The sequence below is a fragment of the Chiloscyllium plagiosum genome, chromosome 35, assembly GCF_004010195.1.
Source record: "Chiloscyllium plagiosum isolate BGI_BamShark_2017 chromosome 35, ASM401019v2, whole genome shotgun sequence".
Classification (NCBI taxonomy): Eukaryota; Metazoa; Chordata; class Chondrichthyes; order Orectolobiformes; family Hemiscylliidae; genus Chiloscyllium; species Chiloscyllium plagiosum.
The window spans coordinates 6,765,513-6,785,067 of NC_057744.1; the positions used below are offsets into that span (position 1 = coordinate 6,765,513).

Genomic DNA, 19,555 nt, shown 5'->3' on the forward strand with positions numbered 1-19,555 from the left:
GGGGAGGGTGGGGACTAAATCAAAATAGAGTTGGAGGGAGAAATGATGCACTCCACTCCCTGCGGCGCCCACCTCTCCCTGAACAACTCCAGGGTGTTGGTGGACACCGCGTGCTCCTTCTCCAAGGACACCCGGGCTCTAACATAACCGCGGAAGAGGGGCAGGCAGTCGGCCCTAACGACCCCCTCCACGGCCCGCTGCCTGGACCTGTTGATGGCCAGTTTGGCCAGGCCCAGGAGCAGACCCACGAGGAGGTCTTCAGACCTGCCCTCCTTCCTCCGTACCGGGTGCCCAAAGATCAGGAGCGTGGGACTGAAGTGCAGCCAAAAACAGAGGAGAAGGTTTTTAAGAAAATCAAAAAGGGAGTGCAAACGCCCACACCCAATATACACGTGGCCCACGGACTCCACAGCGCCACAGAACAAGCAGTTGGGCTGGGAGCCCGTGAACCACCGCAATCTGCGGTTGCAGGGAGGTGGCTGTCTGTTATCCCCTGAATCCTAATTGTGTACTTAATTTAACATGCCAACCCTTCCCTTGCTTCTTATCACCAATGGTCAAGATTTAATCACTTACAGGTTTTCCAAGTTATCATCAGTTCTAAATAAGGAACACTGGGCCCGAAACATTAACTCTGATTTCTCTCCACAGATGCTGTCAGATCTGTTGAGATTATCCAGCAGTTTCTGTTTTTGAATCCTTACAGGTTCTGATGTTTTACAATTCCTGGTTCACAAAAGTGGGAAGTCAAATCTAGAGATTTATTAACTGGCAAATCTAATGTTTATGGTAAGTGAGAGAATGCAAAGTTATAGAGGGATAAATGAGCATTTCCAACAAATAGAGGCTACAGTGGATACCAAATACCATTTCATAAAATAACATGCTTATTTGACAAATCCAATTTTTCACATACAAAAATTGGTGCAGTGCATCAGGAAGACCTATTAGATATCTAAAAAATTTCAAGAAGATCCTGCATAAAGGGTTGTCTATGAAAGTTGTATCATGTGGTGTAGAGAGTGTATTATCAAAATTAGTTGAACTGCCAAACAAACTGGTTACCACTATCTTTGATGTGATTTTCACCAAGGTCACGTGAACAGACTGAGCCTAACGTATTACAATACATGTCATTTATTTTGTGGGAGGTGTTAACAAATAATAATTTATTTATCTGCTATGCTTTGCAAACAAAGCCTCATTGTTAAATATTTCTACTGGTAAATTCCCTTAAATTTTAACCTGGATGACTAAGTTAGTCAAATTGTTCACCCTTGTTGAGTTGAAATTTACATAAAAGAAAAACTTAAAGTAAATTATTTCAAATGCCTCTTGGTTGAGTAGTCAATCATCTCAAAACATCCCTTAGCTGTGAAGGGATAGCCTGGTCTAAGAAACCAGTTGTGGTAAAAATCAAATATAAACAGGAATCTCTTTTTAGTCTTTTTGAAACTGCAAATATACAAAACCAAACTTGTATGAGGCAATCTATAAGTAAAACTCAGAAGCAAAGTAGAAAAAACTTTTAAGAAACTTAGAAACCTACATATCCCACTTAAAAGATCACTAGTTGCACTTTCAGTCTTTTTCTGTAGTGCAAAAGAACAAGGAGCAGGAGTAGGCCTCTCCAGCCCCTTGAGCCTGCATCACCATTGAATAAGAACATAGTTGATTTGATTATGCTGTCAAATTGGCATGCCATCCTACACTGTAACCTTTCACATACTTGCTTGCTTTCAGAAAGAGTTCTAAGCATTCACAACTTTGTGTAAGGAAAACCAGTACCTAATCTCTGTTTTAAAGGGTGACTCCTTGCTTTGAAACAGTGGCCTATAGTTCTAGATTCTCTCAAAGAGAAGAAGGATGAGAGGACATCTGATTGAGGTTTTCAAAATTATGAGGAGGCCAGACAGAGAAGATAGAAGCATAGAATCCCTACTGTGTGTAGGCAGGCCATTCAGCCCATCAAGCCCACATTGACCCTTCAAAGAGCATCCCACCCAGACTTGGCCCTCTTCTCTATGCCTAAACCTATATTTCCATAGGTAATCCACCTAGCCTGCACATGCCCTAACACTATGGGCAATTTAGCATAACCAAATCACCTAACCTGCACATCTTTGGACTAGTGTGAAGCTGTTTCTGGTTGTGAATGTAAAAGATTCAAAGTGAGGTGCAAATAAAGCAAGGATGATGTGAGAGAAGACTTCTTCACACAGTGAGTTGTTACGACATGAAATGCACTGCCTGGAAATGTAGAGGTAGCAGATTCAATTAGGCATTTAAGGAAGCTGTGGATTGTTTTGGTTAGTATCGGTGTGAGGGGAACTGGGGAAAAAGCAGGACTTGGCCTAGATAATAAAGCTAGTGCAGAAGGACACCCGGGCCCTAACGTAAATCCCCTGTTTATTTCTTTTTCTTTTCTTTTTTTTTCCTTTAAGTGCACGAATCTTTATTCAATTTCCACCACCAGGAAGATAGGAAAACACCCGGGTGGCCAGTGACAAGCACTGCCCTTCACATCAGAGGGCAGTGCTGTGTGATCAAAACAGTGAAGGGGTGGGTAGGGACTAAATCAAAATAGAGTTGGAGGGAGAAATGATGCACTCCACTCTCTGCGGTGCCCACCTCTCCCTGAACAACTCCAGGGGATACTCATTTTTTTTTTTTTTTCAGAAGAGGTGGACGGTGTGCAGCAGCAGTCTGTACAGGGCTCTTCTTTTTATTTCCCTAAACGAAACAAAATTAAAATTTCGGAGGCGGCTCAGGTTGTGGGGCACAGGCTCCCGCGGGTCCTGTTTTTTTTAATCTTTTTTCTTTCTTTTTTTTTTCTTTTCCCATGGTGTGTGTGTGCAGGTGTGAGACACAGTGAAAGACACAAAGTGCACCAATCTTTATTCAATTTCCACCACCAGGAAGATAGGAAAACACCCGGGTGGCCAGTGACAAACACTGCCCTTGCGGGTCCTGTTTATTTTTTTTTATTTTTTTTTATTTTTTTCTTTTTATTTTATTTTTCTTTTTTTTAGCGCTTATTTTATCCCCAGAACCCATGGTGTGTGTGTGCAGGTGTGAGACACAGTGGAAGACACAAAGTGCACCAATCTTTATTCAATTTCCACTACCAGGAAGATAGGAAAACACCCGGGTGGCCAGTGACAAACACTGCCCTTGCGGGTCCTGTTTATTTTTTATTTTTTTTTATTTTATTAAACAAATTACAAAACAGTTTACAAAAAACATTGACAGCTGTACACAAAAGACAGCAGTTTTACAAGGGAGAGGAGCAGTAAAGCTAGGCCCCGAACCCTACCGTTCAACCATTTTACAGGGAGAGGAGGACAAACCTCAAATCCCAGTTCCACATATGACAAGACAGTGACAATGACATTTGTACATTAGACAATACCGTTACATACAAAAGTGCAGACAATACAGACCCAGCAAGCCCCCGCCCCTCCCACCTTCCGACCACTCTAAGGCAGCCCGCCCCTACCCACCTTCCGGTTACGGGTCCTGTTTATATCTGTCAGCCAGGGGTCTATGATTGGCCCAGGTTCACAACCCCCCAATCAATGATCTCATAGTCAGTAAGATCTGGCCCACCTCATTCCAATTATTACAGTATGAAAGGCAACTAATCCATTAAATACAGTCTATTGTGTCAATCAAAATTTGAACATAGCCACTTTGTTGGGAAGTATTTTAGAGCTCAGTCAATCATTCATAATGGACTCAGTTGTAAAAGCAAATCTTGGCAAATGTCTGTTATCGAAATCATGGCAATAAATGGTAATTCATTTTTCTGAGGCTAAACCGGATGGCCTCTCCATTACTGAACTCTCATGATGTGTGTCTTTTATTTTTACTGTCACTGCCAGATGAAGGCTTTTTTTCACGTTTAAAGAGCTGGAGATTTAAATAACTTCATAGATTTCATCCACTTTTCACGAGCATTTGCATTTCTCCATCTATTTTGACTTTGGGTCGAGGGGCAGTAAAAAATAAGGTCTGTTTGAAACGGCCTGTGTGATCCATGCCCAACCCCAGCCCTATCCTGAAATTCTGGAAATGAGGACAGGAATTCTGCAGCTGGGTCCCCCCTGCTATTACTAGAGCCCCCACCCCTGGAGTTGGTCTGACACTGCAACCATTCAGCCGCCGATCGAGCAACCAAAAGGGCAAGATAGTCACTAATAAATCCAGACAGAAATTCAGGAAAAAAACATTTCTTTTTACAGAGGGAATGGTTAGAATGCGAATCCTACTATCATAGAAAGTAGTCGAGGTGAATAGTGTGAATTTTTGAAAGAAAGATATACAACAAACAAAAGAAAGAGAAGAGAAAAAGATAGTGGTAGGTCTACAATGGAAGGAGACTGGGGAGGGAAGTAAAGTCTAACATGGACCTACTGGGCTGAATGGTCTTTTTTCTGTTCGAAAATTTTAATGAGAATTACCAGTTTAAAAAAAATTCCTTCCTTTTCCTTGTAGGAAAACTGGAATGAAAGGGCAAATCCTGGTGAATGGACAACCTCGGGACCTGCGAACTTTCAGGAAGATGTCCTGTTACATCATGCAAGATGACATGCTCCTTCCACACCTGACCGTATTGGAAGCCATGATGGTATGTGTTCAGCCAAGACATGCCATTTCCCTTCTGACCTGCAGCAACAGCAACTTGGCGTTTATGTAGCATTCCTAGTGTACCAGAGCGCTCGACAGAAACAAAGTGGATAAAAGAATTGACGCTGGGCCAAGGGAAGGAAACAATTGGATGGGTGACCGAAAGCTGTGATGAATTTATAGGTTTGAAGGAACTCCGTAAAAGGGAGAGAGTTGTAGAGGTTTAGAGAGGGAATTCCAGAGCTTTGGATTGAGATTGCTGAAGGCCTGGCCACTGATAGTGAAATGAATGAATCCGACAAGAAGGTAGGGCTACAATTCAGAGCTCTGGGAAGGTAGTGAGTCTGCAGAAATATACAGGGATAGTGAGGCATGCCTCAGCAAGGGATTTGAACCACAGGATGAGCATTTTAAATTTGATATGTTGGCAGAGGAGCAATCTCTAATTGGAGAGAGGACCTACACCAATGGGAATTATTAATTAGTGGGAACAATCAATGCTGGGAGGTCCATTTTTATCTTCAGTATCAGTGGGAAACTGGTGATAGCAGGCTCTCTGCTATATTCCTCACAAAGGAGTGTAATGGGTAACCTATCATATCGGCAGCAATCATGTTGATCTTTCTTGTGTGCTTGTACATAAATAGGAATGGTTATGTGCTGTAGAAATACACCCACATTTGAGCAATTTATTTCGCCCAGATACTTGAAGCCAACACAATGACTTGTATGGTACCTGCCTGGATGGGATTTATTCCCAAACCTTTGGGTTTGAAAAGAAAGCATCCAACCCATTACGATGAAGAACCTCTCTGTGGTTTGTGGTTGCAATGTTAGGTTTTGAGGAAATGTTGAAGCCATTGTGACACTGACTGTGTCATTGTGCACTCCTTGGTTGGCTGATCTGGGAAATGGTTCACTGGGCAACATTTAAAACTATGGCTGGCTGATGGCTTTTGATGCCCTTCATGATGAGTAGGGACTTCTTTTTTATTCACACGTGGAACTTGGTCATCGCTGCTTGGGCCAGCATTTATTGCCTGAGTTGTCCTGGAGAAGGTGGTGGTGAGCTGCCCTCTTGAACCGCTGCAGTCTGTTTGGTGTAGGTAGATCCACAATGCCCTAAGGGAAAGAATTTGATCCAATCGCAGTGAAGGAATGGTGATACGTTTCCAAATCAAGATGGTGAATGCCTTGGAGAGGAACTTGCAGGGCGTGGTGTTCCCATGTGTCAGGTGGAAGTGTACGTGGGTTCGGAAGATGCTGTCTGTGGAGCCTTGGTAAATTTCTGCAGTGCCTATTATAGGTGGTACACACTGCTGCTACAGAATGTGTTGGCAGAGGGAGTGGATGTCTGTGAAAATGTTTGTGAAAGAGATCAGCGTGTGAGTATTCAGCCTACCGTGCTTGCATACCCACCTGCTGGTTTTGTTTCCTCACACCGTTGTTTGCCAGTTTCACAGGAATAATTAGTTTTGAAGGTGAACCAGAACAAGCAGTGGCGTGTTGAAATGAAACCCCTGCTTTTACAAATTTTTCAAAGATTAAAAGGGAAAGAATGCACAGTCTGAGCAGGACACAAAGGGACTCGAGTAAATCCTCCAGCAAGGAGCTACTGGGTGGGAAAAAAATACAAAGCCAGTTGAAACCTGAGCTCCAGATCCTCTTGCACTCCTGATCGGACGTCAAGCACTTAAAGTTGAATAGTTCACAAGCAACAGGGCTGCATCATGATTCATGTTCAGTTGCACAAGGTCAGCCAAATGTCCTACATGTAAGCTGCATCTTTGCACGTGTGTCAACTTGCTCTGTTTGACCTGCCTCCTTTCTGAGGCTAAAAATGATGGGCGTTGGTGTGTATTCTCAGCTCACACTGGTTGCATTTTGAAATTGGTGCCATAATCTCAGAACCAAGGAGTGTGGCACTGGTAAAGCACAGCCAGTCAGGCAGCATCCGCGGAGCAATAGAGTCAATGTTTCGGGCATAAGCCCTTCATCAGGAATGCGGTGGGCGCGGGCGGGGGTGAGGGGAGATGAGGAAACTGGTGAAGTTGATGTTGATGCTGTGTGGTTGGAGGGTCCTAAGGTGGAAGATGAAGTGCCTCTTATTTATCTCTCAGTCCCCTCCCCATCACCACACACCCCCAACACACACACACATGCACCACACTCTCGTATCTGCAGTTTTCACTTTCTCTCAGAGACTGGGTCCAGTCTGCTTGCTCTGGGGAGGTTGAAGGATGTATTTCGCTGCATGGACTCTCCATCTTGGTCAACATTCCTCCCTCAACCAACTCCAAAAAATAGCAATTATTTGTTGCTGGTGATCTCTGGTCATACTGTGTTTGGCTGTAATGTAACTGTTTTTCTTCATTTCTCTATTCTGTAACCAAGGATTGTACCCGGGTATCTTTGTATCTAACAGGGTGCTGTCAGTGGCAATTTATAATCTTTTCACTTCATTATACATGACAATAAAGCTGGTTCAGTTTAATTCAAGGTGACCCCTTACATTTGAACTCCTAATTCTGGGTCTAACATACTTCACTCAAGGCATCCCTCACTCTTCTAACTGCCAATGAAGCAAGCTCAGCCTGGCCAAATTTCCTCATCGGACAACCCACTCATTCCAGGTGTCAGTCTAGTAAATAAAAACCGAAAGAACTGCGGATGCTGTGAATCAGAAACAAAATCAGAAGTTGCTGGAAAAGCCCAGCAGGTTTGGCAGCATCTATGGAGAGAAGTCAAAGTTAACATTTCGGGTCTGGTGACCCTTTAACTCTGATTTCTCTTCACAGATGCTGCCAGACCTGCTGAGCTTTTCCAGCAATTTCTGTTTCTGTAACAGTCTAATAAACCTCCTCCACACATTGTCATCCTTCCTTAAACATGGAGATCAAAACAGCACAAGGTTTTCAAGATGTGGCCTCACCCAATGTGTAACACCTCGCCCTGTGTAACGGAAATTTTACTTCTATGTTTAATTCCTCGCCTAATGAAGGACAGCAAACCCATTAGCCTTCTTCATTAAATCTTTTCAATCCATCTTTTCCATCTCATGCACACTATCACATCTCAGCTATTACTATGTTGGATTCCAGAACTTTCTCAGCTGAAGGAAATCAATTGACATTGTCAGGAGCTTTGGAAATGCCAGCGTAAGAAAACCCAAGTGTTCTGATGTGAGAGAACACAGATTATTGATGAAAGAAACAAAGGTAGAAGTGATTGACCACTGAATAATTGCATTGGATGAAGCTGCAATTGAATTAAAGGAGTTCTGGTTACTTCTTAAAAAAGCAGAGAGAAAAAAAAAATCACTGCCTGTACCTCATGTGGTGTCTGTTCTCTGACAGACTGAAATGGCTAGAGCTGAGATGATTTTTCTAATGTGCGCTGCCATACATAGCAGCAGAGAGTTTTAAATGCCAGTGCTTTTGTTTAATTCCGATTTAAAGAACAAAGCCAGTAATCTGATTTCCATATTGCAAATCACCCACCTGATTTTCCTCAGAGAAATATAGAAACTCAGAGTGGGGGAGTAGGCCATTCAGCCCTTCGTGCCTGTTCCACCATTCAATATCATCATGGCTGACCATCCAAATCAGTACCCAGTTCCTGCTTTCTCTCCAGACCCTTTGTTCCCTTTAGACCTAGCTACTAAGGTGGCATGATGTCTCAGTGGGTTAGCACTGCTGCCTCACAGCGCCAGGGACCCAAGTTTTATTGCAACCTTGTTCCAACTCTGTGGAGTTTGCACATGCTCCCTATGTCTGTGTGGGTTACCTCGGGTGCTCTGGTTTCCTCCCACGGTCCAAAGATGTGCAGGTTAGGTGGATTGGCCATAGGAAACGCAGAGATGTGATGGGTCTGGGTGGGATGCTTTTCAGAGGGTCAGTGCAGACATGATGAGCTGAATGGCCTCTACATGCACTGTAGGGATTGTATGAACTATATCTAGCTCTCCCTTAAAAAAAATTCTATGTTTTGGCCTGTATTGTGATCTGTAGCTGAAATTCTACAGGTTTAGTTTTCTCAAAGTATCTTATCGAATTGCTTCATCCGCCTCCTTTGGTAATATGTCCCACATTCTAACCACAGGTCACAAACATTCTCCTGCTAGACTCATGAGTAAATATTTTAGACTTATGCTTGTTTAATCTAATTTATCTATTGTTTCAGTCCATTTATGGTTTATCCCTTTGCCTTATTTTTCTTTTGTTCTTCTTATGGGATGTGTGTGTCACTGGCAAGGCCATTGTTTGTCAACCTTCCAGAATTGCCCTTGCGCTAAGAGGCTTTGCAAAGAGATTTCAGAAAATAAAAAATGCTGGAGATCACAGCGGGTCATGCAGCATCTGTGGAGAGAGAGCAAGCTAATGTTCCGAATCTAGATGACTCTTCATCAGGGCTGAAATGGAGTGTGCAGGGGGCAGCATTGGTACAATAGTATCAGGGATGTGGGGGGTGGAGCGGGGTGGGGGAGGGGGGGAAGTGTTGAGGGAGAGAGGATGTTGATAGTTCTGATTAAGTGACTACAATGTGAAAATGGCAGAACAATGGTGTGTCTAACTGCCAGAATGGAAAGAGACAGCAGAACTGCAGATGCTGGAATCCAACATAGACAGGCAGGAGGCTGGAAGAACACAGCAAGCCAGGCAGCATCAGAAGGTGGAGAAGTCGACGTTTTGGGTTTAACCCTTCTTCAGGACTGAACAGACAGTCCCACTGAGGTGGGGTGGGGTGTGACGCAAGATGGTGGAGAGGACACGGTGACAGAGAATGTATCAAGGAAAGCTGAAACAAAGGGAAGAAATGGGAGTTGGTCCCATTGAAGGTGTTGAACTCAATATTAAGTCCAGAAGGCTGTAAGGAGCCGGTCTGAAGGTGAGATGTTGTTTCTCCAGTTTGTGCTGTGACTCACTGGGACACTGCAGCATGCCGAGGACAGACATGTGGGTATGCGAGCAGGACGCTGTGTTAAAATGACCGGCTACGGGAAGGTCAGGGTCCTGCTCGCACACGGACCAGGAGTGTTGCGCAGAGCGGTCACCCAGGCTGCATGTGGTTTCTCTAGTGTAGAGTAGACGCCATCTGCAAATTCCACCATCTGCTGTTGGAGGGGTTTGGACCTGCGTCTTCAGAGTATTGATGGGCCCCTCTGGATTCCATTAACCCCATGTGACCATCTTCCCCTCATTAAGAACCTAGCTTCTCATATAAATGACATTATCAAGAGCTGACACTTTCTCTGAAGATATCCTCAGTTACAGTTCAGCTCTGGTAACTCCAGTGTCTAAACCTCCAGAGACTGGACCAGTAAGGACAGAATTCAATGCAAATGATCACCGCATAACTCACCGGGAAGTGAAATCACCCTTGACAACAAATCGACATGTTCCTCAATGGATGTGAATTTGCTCGCTGAGCTGGAAGGTTTGTTTTCAGACGTTTTGTCACCATGACAAGGTAACATCATCACTGAGAATCCCTGGTGAATTGCTGGTGGTGTGTCCTGCCTCTCTATTTATAGGTCTTGGTTTCTTAAGGTGGGTGATGTCATTTCCAGTGTTTCTTCAAGGGAAGGTGGATGGGATCTAAATCGATGTGTTTATTGATAGAGTTCTGGTTAGAATGCCAGGCCTCTAAGAATTCTCGTGCATGTCTTTGTTTAATATTCCTCAATGTTGTCTTCTTCTGAGTGAATGACCTGCTTACAAAATCTGTGGAATTGATTCAATTCTTCACTTTCTGGAAATTGCAATTTGTTGATTGGGACAATAGTTGTTGAAACCAGACAAGATCCGAACAAACAGTTTCAAACAACAAAGTCGGATCCCCAAGCGTTGTATAGTAGTTCCCTTTCTCAGAGAATCAGACAGAATGGAAGACCGTGAGAAATAGGAACAGGGATGGGACAATCAGTCCCTTGAGCCAGCACCAATATTCAGTGTAACTAGGGATGATCCGACTTTCCTCACATCTACTTCCCTGACGTGTCCCAAGGAATCCCTTGATTCCCCAACTGATTAAGAATCTATCTTGGCCTTAACTATACTCGAGGACTCTGCCCCCACAGCTCTCTGTGGCAAAGAGCTCCAAACACTCACAAACTTAATAGTAGAGGATTTCAACTTTCTCAATATTAACTGGAATAGACAAGGCAAACACCCAGGGCTTGCCTGGGATTGTGAACCCACTAGCTCTCACATACCAATGTGCGACAAGCCCGTAAGCAAGGATCGAACTCTGAGACCAACGAGCCACTAAGAGGCCCTTTGACCCATCAAGTCTGTACTGCAAAAGCTACACTATATCTACACTAGTCCCACTTTCCAGCCTTGGCTGTTATGACATTTCAAGTGCTCATCCATGTACTTCTGAAAAGTTGTCAGGTTAGTCACATCAACTACTCTCCCATGCAATGTGTCCCTTCCTGTCTTCCACCTAAATTATACCTCCTTGTTATTGACCCTTCGATTCCGGGGAAAAGTTACTTTCTATCTATCCTGCCCATGTCCCTCATAATCTTATACACATCTATTAGCTACCACCCCCTCCACCCCACCACCCCACCCACCCTTCTCTGTTTCAAATAAAACAACCTGTTTGCGGAAGGATGTTGTGAAACTTGAAAGGGTTCAGAAAAGATTTATAAGGAAGTTGCCAGGGTTGGAGGGTTTGAGCTATAGGGAGAGGCTGAATAGGCTATTTTCCGTGGAGTGTCAGAAACTGAGAAATAACCTTATAAAGGTTTATAAAATTATAAGGGGCATGGATACAGTGAATAGCCAAGGTCTTTTCCCCAGGGTAGGGGAGTCCAAAACTAGAGGGCATAGGTTTAAGGTGAGAGGCAAAAGTTTTAAAAGGAACCTAAGGAGTATTTCTTTTACGCAGAGGGTGGTACGTGTACGTAATGAAGTGGTAGAGGTTGGTACAATTGCAATATTTAAAAGGCGTCTGAAGTATTGCGTACAGTTCTGGTCACTGCATTTTAGGAAGGATGTAGAAGCTTTGGAAAGGGTACAGAGGAGACTTACTAGGATATTCCCTGGTATGGAGGGAAGGTCTTACAAGGAAAGGCTGAGGGACCTGAGGCTGTTTTTGTGAGAGAGAAGAAGGTTGAGATGTGACTTAATAGAGACATACAAGATAATCAGAGGGTTATATAGGGTGGACAATGAGACCCTTTTTTCTCAGATGGCAATAGCTAGCACGAGGGGACATAGCTTTAAATTGAGGGGTGATAGATATAGGACAGATGTCAGAGGTAGTTTCTTTACTCAGAGAGTAGTAGGGGGCATGGAATGCCCTGTCTGCAACAGTAATAGATTCACCAACTTTAAGGGCATTTAAATGATCATTGTAATGTAATGAGCTGCGAGAGGAAGTGGTGGAGGCTGGTACAATTGCAACATTTAAAAGGCATCTGGAGTATTGCGTACAGTTCTGGTCACCACATTATAGAAAGGATGTGGATGAAAATGGAATAGTGTAGGATGGATAGTCTACGTCGGCGCAACATCGAGTGCCAAAGGGCCTGTACTGCGCTGTAGCATTCTATGTTCAATGGGTGGGGACATGACTGGGAAGGGTTGAGAGGGGTATGGGCCAAATGCTGGCAGATGGGACTTGATTAATTTAGAAAGTAGGTTGACATGGATGAGTTGGACTGAAGGGTCTGCTTCTGTGCTGTACATCTCTGTGACTCCATAACCTGAGATAATCCAGCGTGTCTCTGTCACTGACATGCTCCATCCCAAGGCAACACCCTGGTGAACTTCCTCTGCAGCCCTTCCATTGCAATCACGTCCTTTTCTATTGAATTTATTCTTATTTTTTTATAGGTATCGGTGCACCTCAAGCTGAAGGAGAGATTAGAAGTTAAAAAGGAACTGGTGAGTCATCAACTCCTTTTGGTAATTTAATTTGAAATAGACTTGGCCTCAGGTTAGTTTGATCACACCAGTAGTGAAGCTGTTTGCACACATCTCTGAATAATGGATTGGAAAATTGAATTCAAGAAATGCGCAAATGTATTTTCACCAAAATAGACCTGCTAAATGTCAGAGGAGCTTCTAACCTGGATTGTTACTGTCTAATAATGCTGCAGCAATTTTCCAGTCCTATTCTGAGTCCCTGAAGCAGTTGGTAATGTTTTGGATGACAATGTCTTTTATTAATTAGTGCTCCTGTGAGAGAGCTCAGTGTGATGTGAGCACATATTGAAACCTTCCTGCAGCATTGTGTTCAGACCTGGACACTGCATTTTAGAGAGGTTGTCAAAATCTTAGACCTGAATTGGAGCAGGGATGCAGGAGTTCAGTCACATCGAGTGACTAGCATTGTTGGTTCCTGAGGAAAGAGGGGCGAAAGGGAGATTGTACAGAGGTGTTCAAAATCCTGGATGGAGTAGTCGGAGTTGCCATAACGACAGAGCAGTCAGAGTTCCAGAGGACTATACGGCTGCTCTGTCACTAGATGGAGACAACTGGAGATGTTTAACCTGAGGCTCACCACACCTCAGGCAAGGCGAGAGACTGAGAAGGTGGGACCTTGCTTGTGAACTGAGCCGCTATGACATCACTCTGCATTCCAAACCAGCCACCCAGGGATAGGATAAATAACGGGAAACCATTTCCACTGACAGGAAGATGCGTACCCAGGGGACACCCATTTATAATAATATCCAGCTGCGCTTGCTGACACCAAGGGACAACGTTTCTTCTAAATATAGTTACAAACATCAATTAATGAGACCATTTTAATGGACCCATATATTAGGTCACATTAATAATGTTGAACAAAACAAGCTTTCTTTTAAGTTTCAAAAATCGTCTTAATATTGGAAGTGTACACTTGTGTAATCAGCAATAATCAGGATATGGAGGTGCCGATGTTGGATTGGGGTGGACAAAGTCAGAAGTCACACAACGCCTGGTTATAGTCCAACAGCTGTATTTGAAATCAGCGCTGCTGACTTCACCTGATGAAGGGACTATGCTCAGGAAAGCTTGAGATTTCACATCAATTTGTTGGAATATAACTTGGTGCCGTGTGACTTCTGACTTTGAGCAATGATCAGAAGTGTGTTAATTACAAAATCCAATTAATGGGACTATTTCACGACATCAGTGTAGTGTGCTAATAGTATTTTACAGTGACCACAGAAATAAAGTGAAGAAGTACAATTTTTCTTTTAGGGTAAAAGGGTAAAATGAGATTCTTTATGTGCAATGAATAAGTTTTTTGATCTGAACTGCACCATATCACAAGAAGATTCCAGTCAATTTATTAATTTTTCAATTCATTAATCGTTAATTTATCAATTTATTAAGAATTTCCAAAAGATAATCAGATTAAATACTAGGGAAATGTGATCCATTAGATAGCTCTAGCACAGCTTCAATGGGATGAATGGCCTCTTTCCATGTTATGCTGTTCTAAACTGGATGCACCCAACAAAAAAGGAATATTACATTGGCCTATATTCCTGATAATGACACATTCCCACTCATGAAAGCCAATGTTGGCATAATATTTCAGCTGCTTTTATATTGTCTAGAAATCTCAGAAGAGGAATTGTAAACCAATTCCTTTTCACTCTCTTGCGTTTTGTATTGCCCAGTGCCTATAGTGACCTGCAAGGTTACTGTGATCCTACTGTGAGGATGAAGATTTGGTCTTTGTTGCTGTAAAAGTGCAAAGCAATATTCTCAGAAAAATTCATTTTCATAGCATCTTTAACAATAATAGGATGTCCAAAGGGGCTTCATAGGAATTTTGTGAAGTTGAAGAAAAGACACTGGTGTAAAGAAATGGTGGGTATACTCAGTAGAATGTAGAAGAATGAGAAGGAATCTTATCGACGCATATAGAATTATGAAGAGAATAGATAAGAGAGAAGCAGGGAGGTTGTTTCTCTGGCAGGTGAAACTCGAATTAGAGGGCGTAGCTTCAAAATAAGGAAGAGCAGATTCAGGTTCACCCAAAGGGTTGTGAATCTGTGGAATTCCCTACCCAGTCATGCAGTTGAGGCTTCCTCGTTGAATGTTTTTAAGGCAAAGTTAGATAGATTTTTCAACAGTAAAGGAATTAAGGGTTATGGTGAATGGGTGGGTAAATGGAGCTGAGTCCATGAAAACATCAGCCATGATCTTATTTAATAGTGGAGCAGCCTCAATGGCCCAGATGGACTACTCCTGCTCCTGTTTCTCATTTTCTTACGTGGCATGAGGGCTGGTGAAGAAAAGCTTGGTCAAAGTGGTAGTTTAAGAGGTATTGTTAAAGCAAGAGAGAGAGGTGTCGGAATTTCAGAGCTAAGGGCATAGGTCACTGAATGCACGCCTGGCGACAGTGAGTGATCGATAGAGGGTGTGCAAGAGTTGGAGGTCTCAGAGGGCTGTCCGAGTTTACCGGGCGGATTTACGGAGTTTAGGAGAGGTCAGTTCTCAGAGAGGTTTGAGCACACATTTTAACATCAAAGCTTTGGGGTACTTACAGAAAAAAAGCACAACATCAATAAATAGCACTTAAAGAATCACTCAGGAGGGTAATTAGGAAATCTCCTAATTTTCCATGTAGTCAGGCAGCCTTTGGTGAGCCATAGCAGGAGGTTTCTGTTCTGATGACAGACTGGGGGAGACTCTTAGATACAGCTCATACTCAGGTGAGGGTTCGAATTATAGATTGACAAAACAGGTTTGTCTATGTTGAGGAATTCTGTCGATAGCTCAGGATTCCTCCAAAGTCCTCATAGTCTGTTACACAAGATGGGAATGGTTGTACTCTCAGTCTTGTGCCCACTCACAATCTTTCGGTTGTTAGTGTAGTAACAGTAAAAGAATGAGCTTACAATAAAAATGACAATGAGTCTGCCCACGAGTCAGTGAGGCTCAGGAGGTGATGTTTAATGGGAGTGAAGCTAATTGGCACAGTTCTGATGGGCTGAATGGCGTGTTTTTGTATGATCCTGTCACCACTGCTGCCTGCTTCTAACGCTTTGCCCCCTGTTTCAAGGTAAATGAAATCCTGACAGCCCTGGGTCTCCTCGACTGCTCAGACACGCGGACTCTCTCTCTGTCTGGTGGACAGCGCAAGCGGCTGGCCATCGCCCTGGAACTTGTCAACAATCCCCCTGTCATGTTCTTTGACGAGCCGACCAGGTAAGACGGAGGATGCGTCCCACTAACCTTGCGGGGTGGGTGGGGAGGCAGGGGTGGGATTGGGGACAGGCTACCTGAGGCAGCCAGCCATTCATAGAATTATAGAATCCCTGCAGTGTGGAAGCAGGCCATTCGGTCCACACCCTCCAAAGAGCATCCCACCCAGAGTCAACCCCCACCCCGTAACCCTGCAGTTCCCCTGGCTAATCAACCTCACCTCTACATCCCTGGACACCATGGGCAATTTCTCATGGCCTACCCACATACACTGTATACCTTTGGACTGGTTTGGAGTTGCATTCTTTGTTTAAAGCTCACTGCCTGTTCCATGTTTCTCCCTTCAGTCCCACTGGAAGGTTGAGTAAGTGCCAGCACTGACTCAGACAGCACACAGTGCCATGTCTGAACGTATCCCCCATGCCATTTGATTTATAGTGTAACCATGGTAACCCTAATGGGCAGTGTTGCAGGAGATGGTTAACTGCTCCTAGAGGGCACAGTGCCACAGAGCAGAGATGTTGATTTGTCACAGGTATTCTGAATAGTTAGAATCATAGAATCCCTACAGTGTGGAAACAGGCCCTTTGGCCCAACACGTCCAACCGACCCTCCGAAGAGTAATCCACCAGACCCTTTCCCCTACCCTATTATCCTATACCTATCCCTGACTAATGCACCTAACTGACATAGTACTGGACACTATGGGCAATTTAGTATGGCCAATTCATCTAACCTGCACGTCTTTGGATTGTGGGAAGAAACCGGGGTATCTGGAGGAAACCCACGCAGGCACGGGGAGAATGTGCAAACTCCACACAGACAGTCAGCCGAGATTGGAATCGAACCCAGGTCCCTGGTGCTGTGAGGCAGTGGTGCTAACCACTGAGCCACTGTGGTTAACAACAGCGTGCGTTTTTGTAGCACCTTTAACACTGCGAAATCTCCTGAGACGGCTTAATCAACATCTATCAACGAAAATTTGACATCAGGCCTCCGAAGGAGAATCCCCAGTGTGGCTGACACCAAAGGCCTAGTCAAAGGAGTTGGTCTCAAAGAGTGTCTTAAAGGGGCAGAGAGGTTTAGGGAAGTAATTACAGAACTTAAAGCTTTTTAAATGACTGTACCCATCATTAAAAACGAGGATGTACAAGAAACCAGAAGTGGAGTTATCCAAGATAGCTATAAAGGATTTTCAGAGGACAGGAGGGGAGATTCCGAAGCAAGGATACAAAGAATATTGAAGAGTGTGGTGTTGGAAAAGCACAACTGGTCAGGCAGCATCTGAGGAGCAGGAGAGTCGACGTTTCGAGCATAAGCTCATTCCTGATGAAGTGCTTATGCTTTAAATGTCGACTCTCCTGCTCCTCGAACACAGACTGACCTGCTGTGCTTTCCCAGCAACACACTCTTCGACTCTGATCTCCAGCATCTGCAGTCCTCACTTTCTCCTACAAGAAATGTTGCACTGAAGGTGTTTCCCACATTAACCCATGCCTGAAAGATCTGTCCCTGTGTTACAAACAGTGTGGGAAGACTCAGTCCCAGATCAAAACTGTGAATGAGTCATCAGAGTTAATCTCTGCTGGCCCATCTGTCTCTTTCCATGTTATTGTTTCTCTGGCAATTTTCAACGAAAAAGTTTTGGACAGCAGCAGGAACGATCACTGTGCTGCTCAGCTCAAACAGAAGATAATCTCAGGAGGGCTTTACAAAGGAAAAATGCTCAAGGGGAGACAGGACAAAAATTAATACAAGCTGAATGATCAAAACCATGGTCAAAATGAAAAGACGGGCTTTTGAAGAACAATCACAGGAGGAGCATGGAATAAATTTCAAAGAGCCGGGTTCCTGGTGATTGAGCAGTCATGGGGGAACTGATTGTTTCGTTTCAGCTTCTGAAAGCTTTAAAATAAAGGTGAGGCTTAGGTCAGCAGGAACTTACATCTTGTTCAAGACTCTCCACCACCCTGTGCCTGGATTAGATTAGATTACATTACAGTGTGGAAATAGGCCCTTCGGCCCAACAAGTCCACACCGACCCGCCGAAGCGCAACCCACCCATACCCCTACATTTACCCCTTACCTAACACTACGGGCAATTTAGTATGGCCAATTCACCTGACCTGCACATCTTTGGACTGTGGGAGGAAACCGGAGCACCCGGAGGAAACCCACGCAGACACGGGGAGAACGTGCAAACTCCACACAGTCAGTCGCCTGAGTCGGGAATTGAACCTGGGTCTCTGGCGCTGTGAGGCAGCAGTGCTAACCACTGGGCCACCGTGGTTAGGGATGTTAGGGATGTCAGCAACAGGAAGGAGCAGGAGTGGCAAACCACAGATTGGCAGGAGATTGCTCTGGGTTGATGCTCCTGGTCTTTTGTGACCCTGATCCCATTACAAACACCAGATTAAGTCATTGTGTTGGACAGATCTTGAGCATTGCTGGAAAAAAGAATGTTTCCATCAGGACAGTTCTCAGGGGTTACGAGTTGAAGAGGCATGAGAGGAAAGAGGCAGTATTGATTACCACTAGCTCAGAAGCAGTTACAGTTTCATGTTTTGTTGTTGGGGATGGTGATTCGAGGAGGTGGGACAGAGGCATGATCCACTCAGGCCCTGAAGTGAGGAAGGGATAGTGAGTCAGGGATGGTTCTCGGGGTATGGAGGTCTAACCAATCTTAATGTCCCGTCACCAGGGCCATGGAGTTTCTCCAGCTTCCAGATAAATAAATCAACTTTCCAAAATCCGTTTGATGTCATTGTTCAAAACAACATCCTATACCACCTTGAAGGGCAAGGGCAGCAGATACATGGGAACCCCTGTAAGGGCCTCTCCCAACCACTCACCACCCTGACTCGGAAATGTACTGCCGTTCTTTCACTGTCACTGGGTCAACATCCTGGAATTCCCTCCCTCAGGGCATTGTGGGAGTCCCTACCCTCCATGGAATGCTGTGGCTCCAAGAATGCAGCTCACCACCACCTTCTCAAGGGCAATTAGTGACATGCAGTATCGAGGAGGTGAGGCTTTTAATTCTCCGAGAGACTACGGACTGATTTGTGGGATGGAGGGAGATGGGATCATGGCATACCGAAGCCGACTGGCCATAAGCAGAAGGGAAGTCCTACTGGGAAGCAGGTGAGGCAGAGGGAATAGCGTGTTGTGGAAACTGGTGAGTGGGCAGTCAGTGACAGGTCTGAACCAGGGGCTATGCAGTGAGAGCAACAGGCATCGAAATAGCTGCTTGTGTTTACCATGATACCTAATCAATGTAACTGTATTTCTGATATATCTGTGTGTGTGTCTCTCTCTGTCCCCCTCCACCGCAGTGGGTTAGATAGCGCCTCCTGTTTCCAGGTGGTATCACTGATGAAGTCACTCGCTCAAGGTGGGAGGACCATCATCTGCACCATCCATCAACCCAGCGCTAAGCTCTTTGAGATGTTCGATAAGGTACAGTCTCTTTTTAGTTCTTCATCAATCTTGATCAGATGGGCCAATAGGCAGATGGAGTTTAATTCAGATAAATGCGAGGTGTTGCATTTTGGGAAAGCAAATCTTAGCAGGGCTTATACACTTAATGGGAAGGTCCGAGGGAATGTTACTGAACAAAGAGACGTTGGAGTACAGGTTCATAGCTCCTTGAATGTGGAGTCGCAGGTAGATAGGATAGTGAAGAAGATGTTTGGTATACTTTCCTCTATTGGTCAGAGTATTGAGTACAGGAGTTGGGAGGTCATGTTGCGGCTGTACAGGAC

The 19,555-nt window shown here is 44.3% G+C and overlaps 1 protein-coding gene across 3 annotated transcripts in view; it reads left to right on the forward strand.

Moving 5' to 3' along the window:
* The window catches only part of abcg4a (ATP-binding cassette, sub-family G (WHITE), member 4a), a 144,014-nt gene that overhangs the window by 91,587 nt on the left and 32,872 nt on the right, over positions 1–19,555 (forward strand). For all 3 annotated transcript variants that reach the window (XM_043676571.1, XM_043676572.1, XM_043676573.1), the window contains exons 4-7: positions 4,498–4,630; positions 12,477–12,527; positions 15,649–15,794; positions 19,127–19,250. In XM_043676571.1, the coding sequence (XP_043532506.1) occupies positions 4,498–4,630; positions 12,477–12,527; positions 15,649–15,794; positions 19,127–19,250 (454 nt within the window). The remainder of the gene's footprint in view (positions 1–4,497; positions 4,631–12,476; positions 12,528–15,648; positions 15,795–19,126; positions 19,251–19,555) is intronic.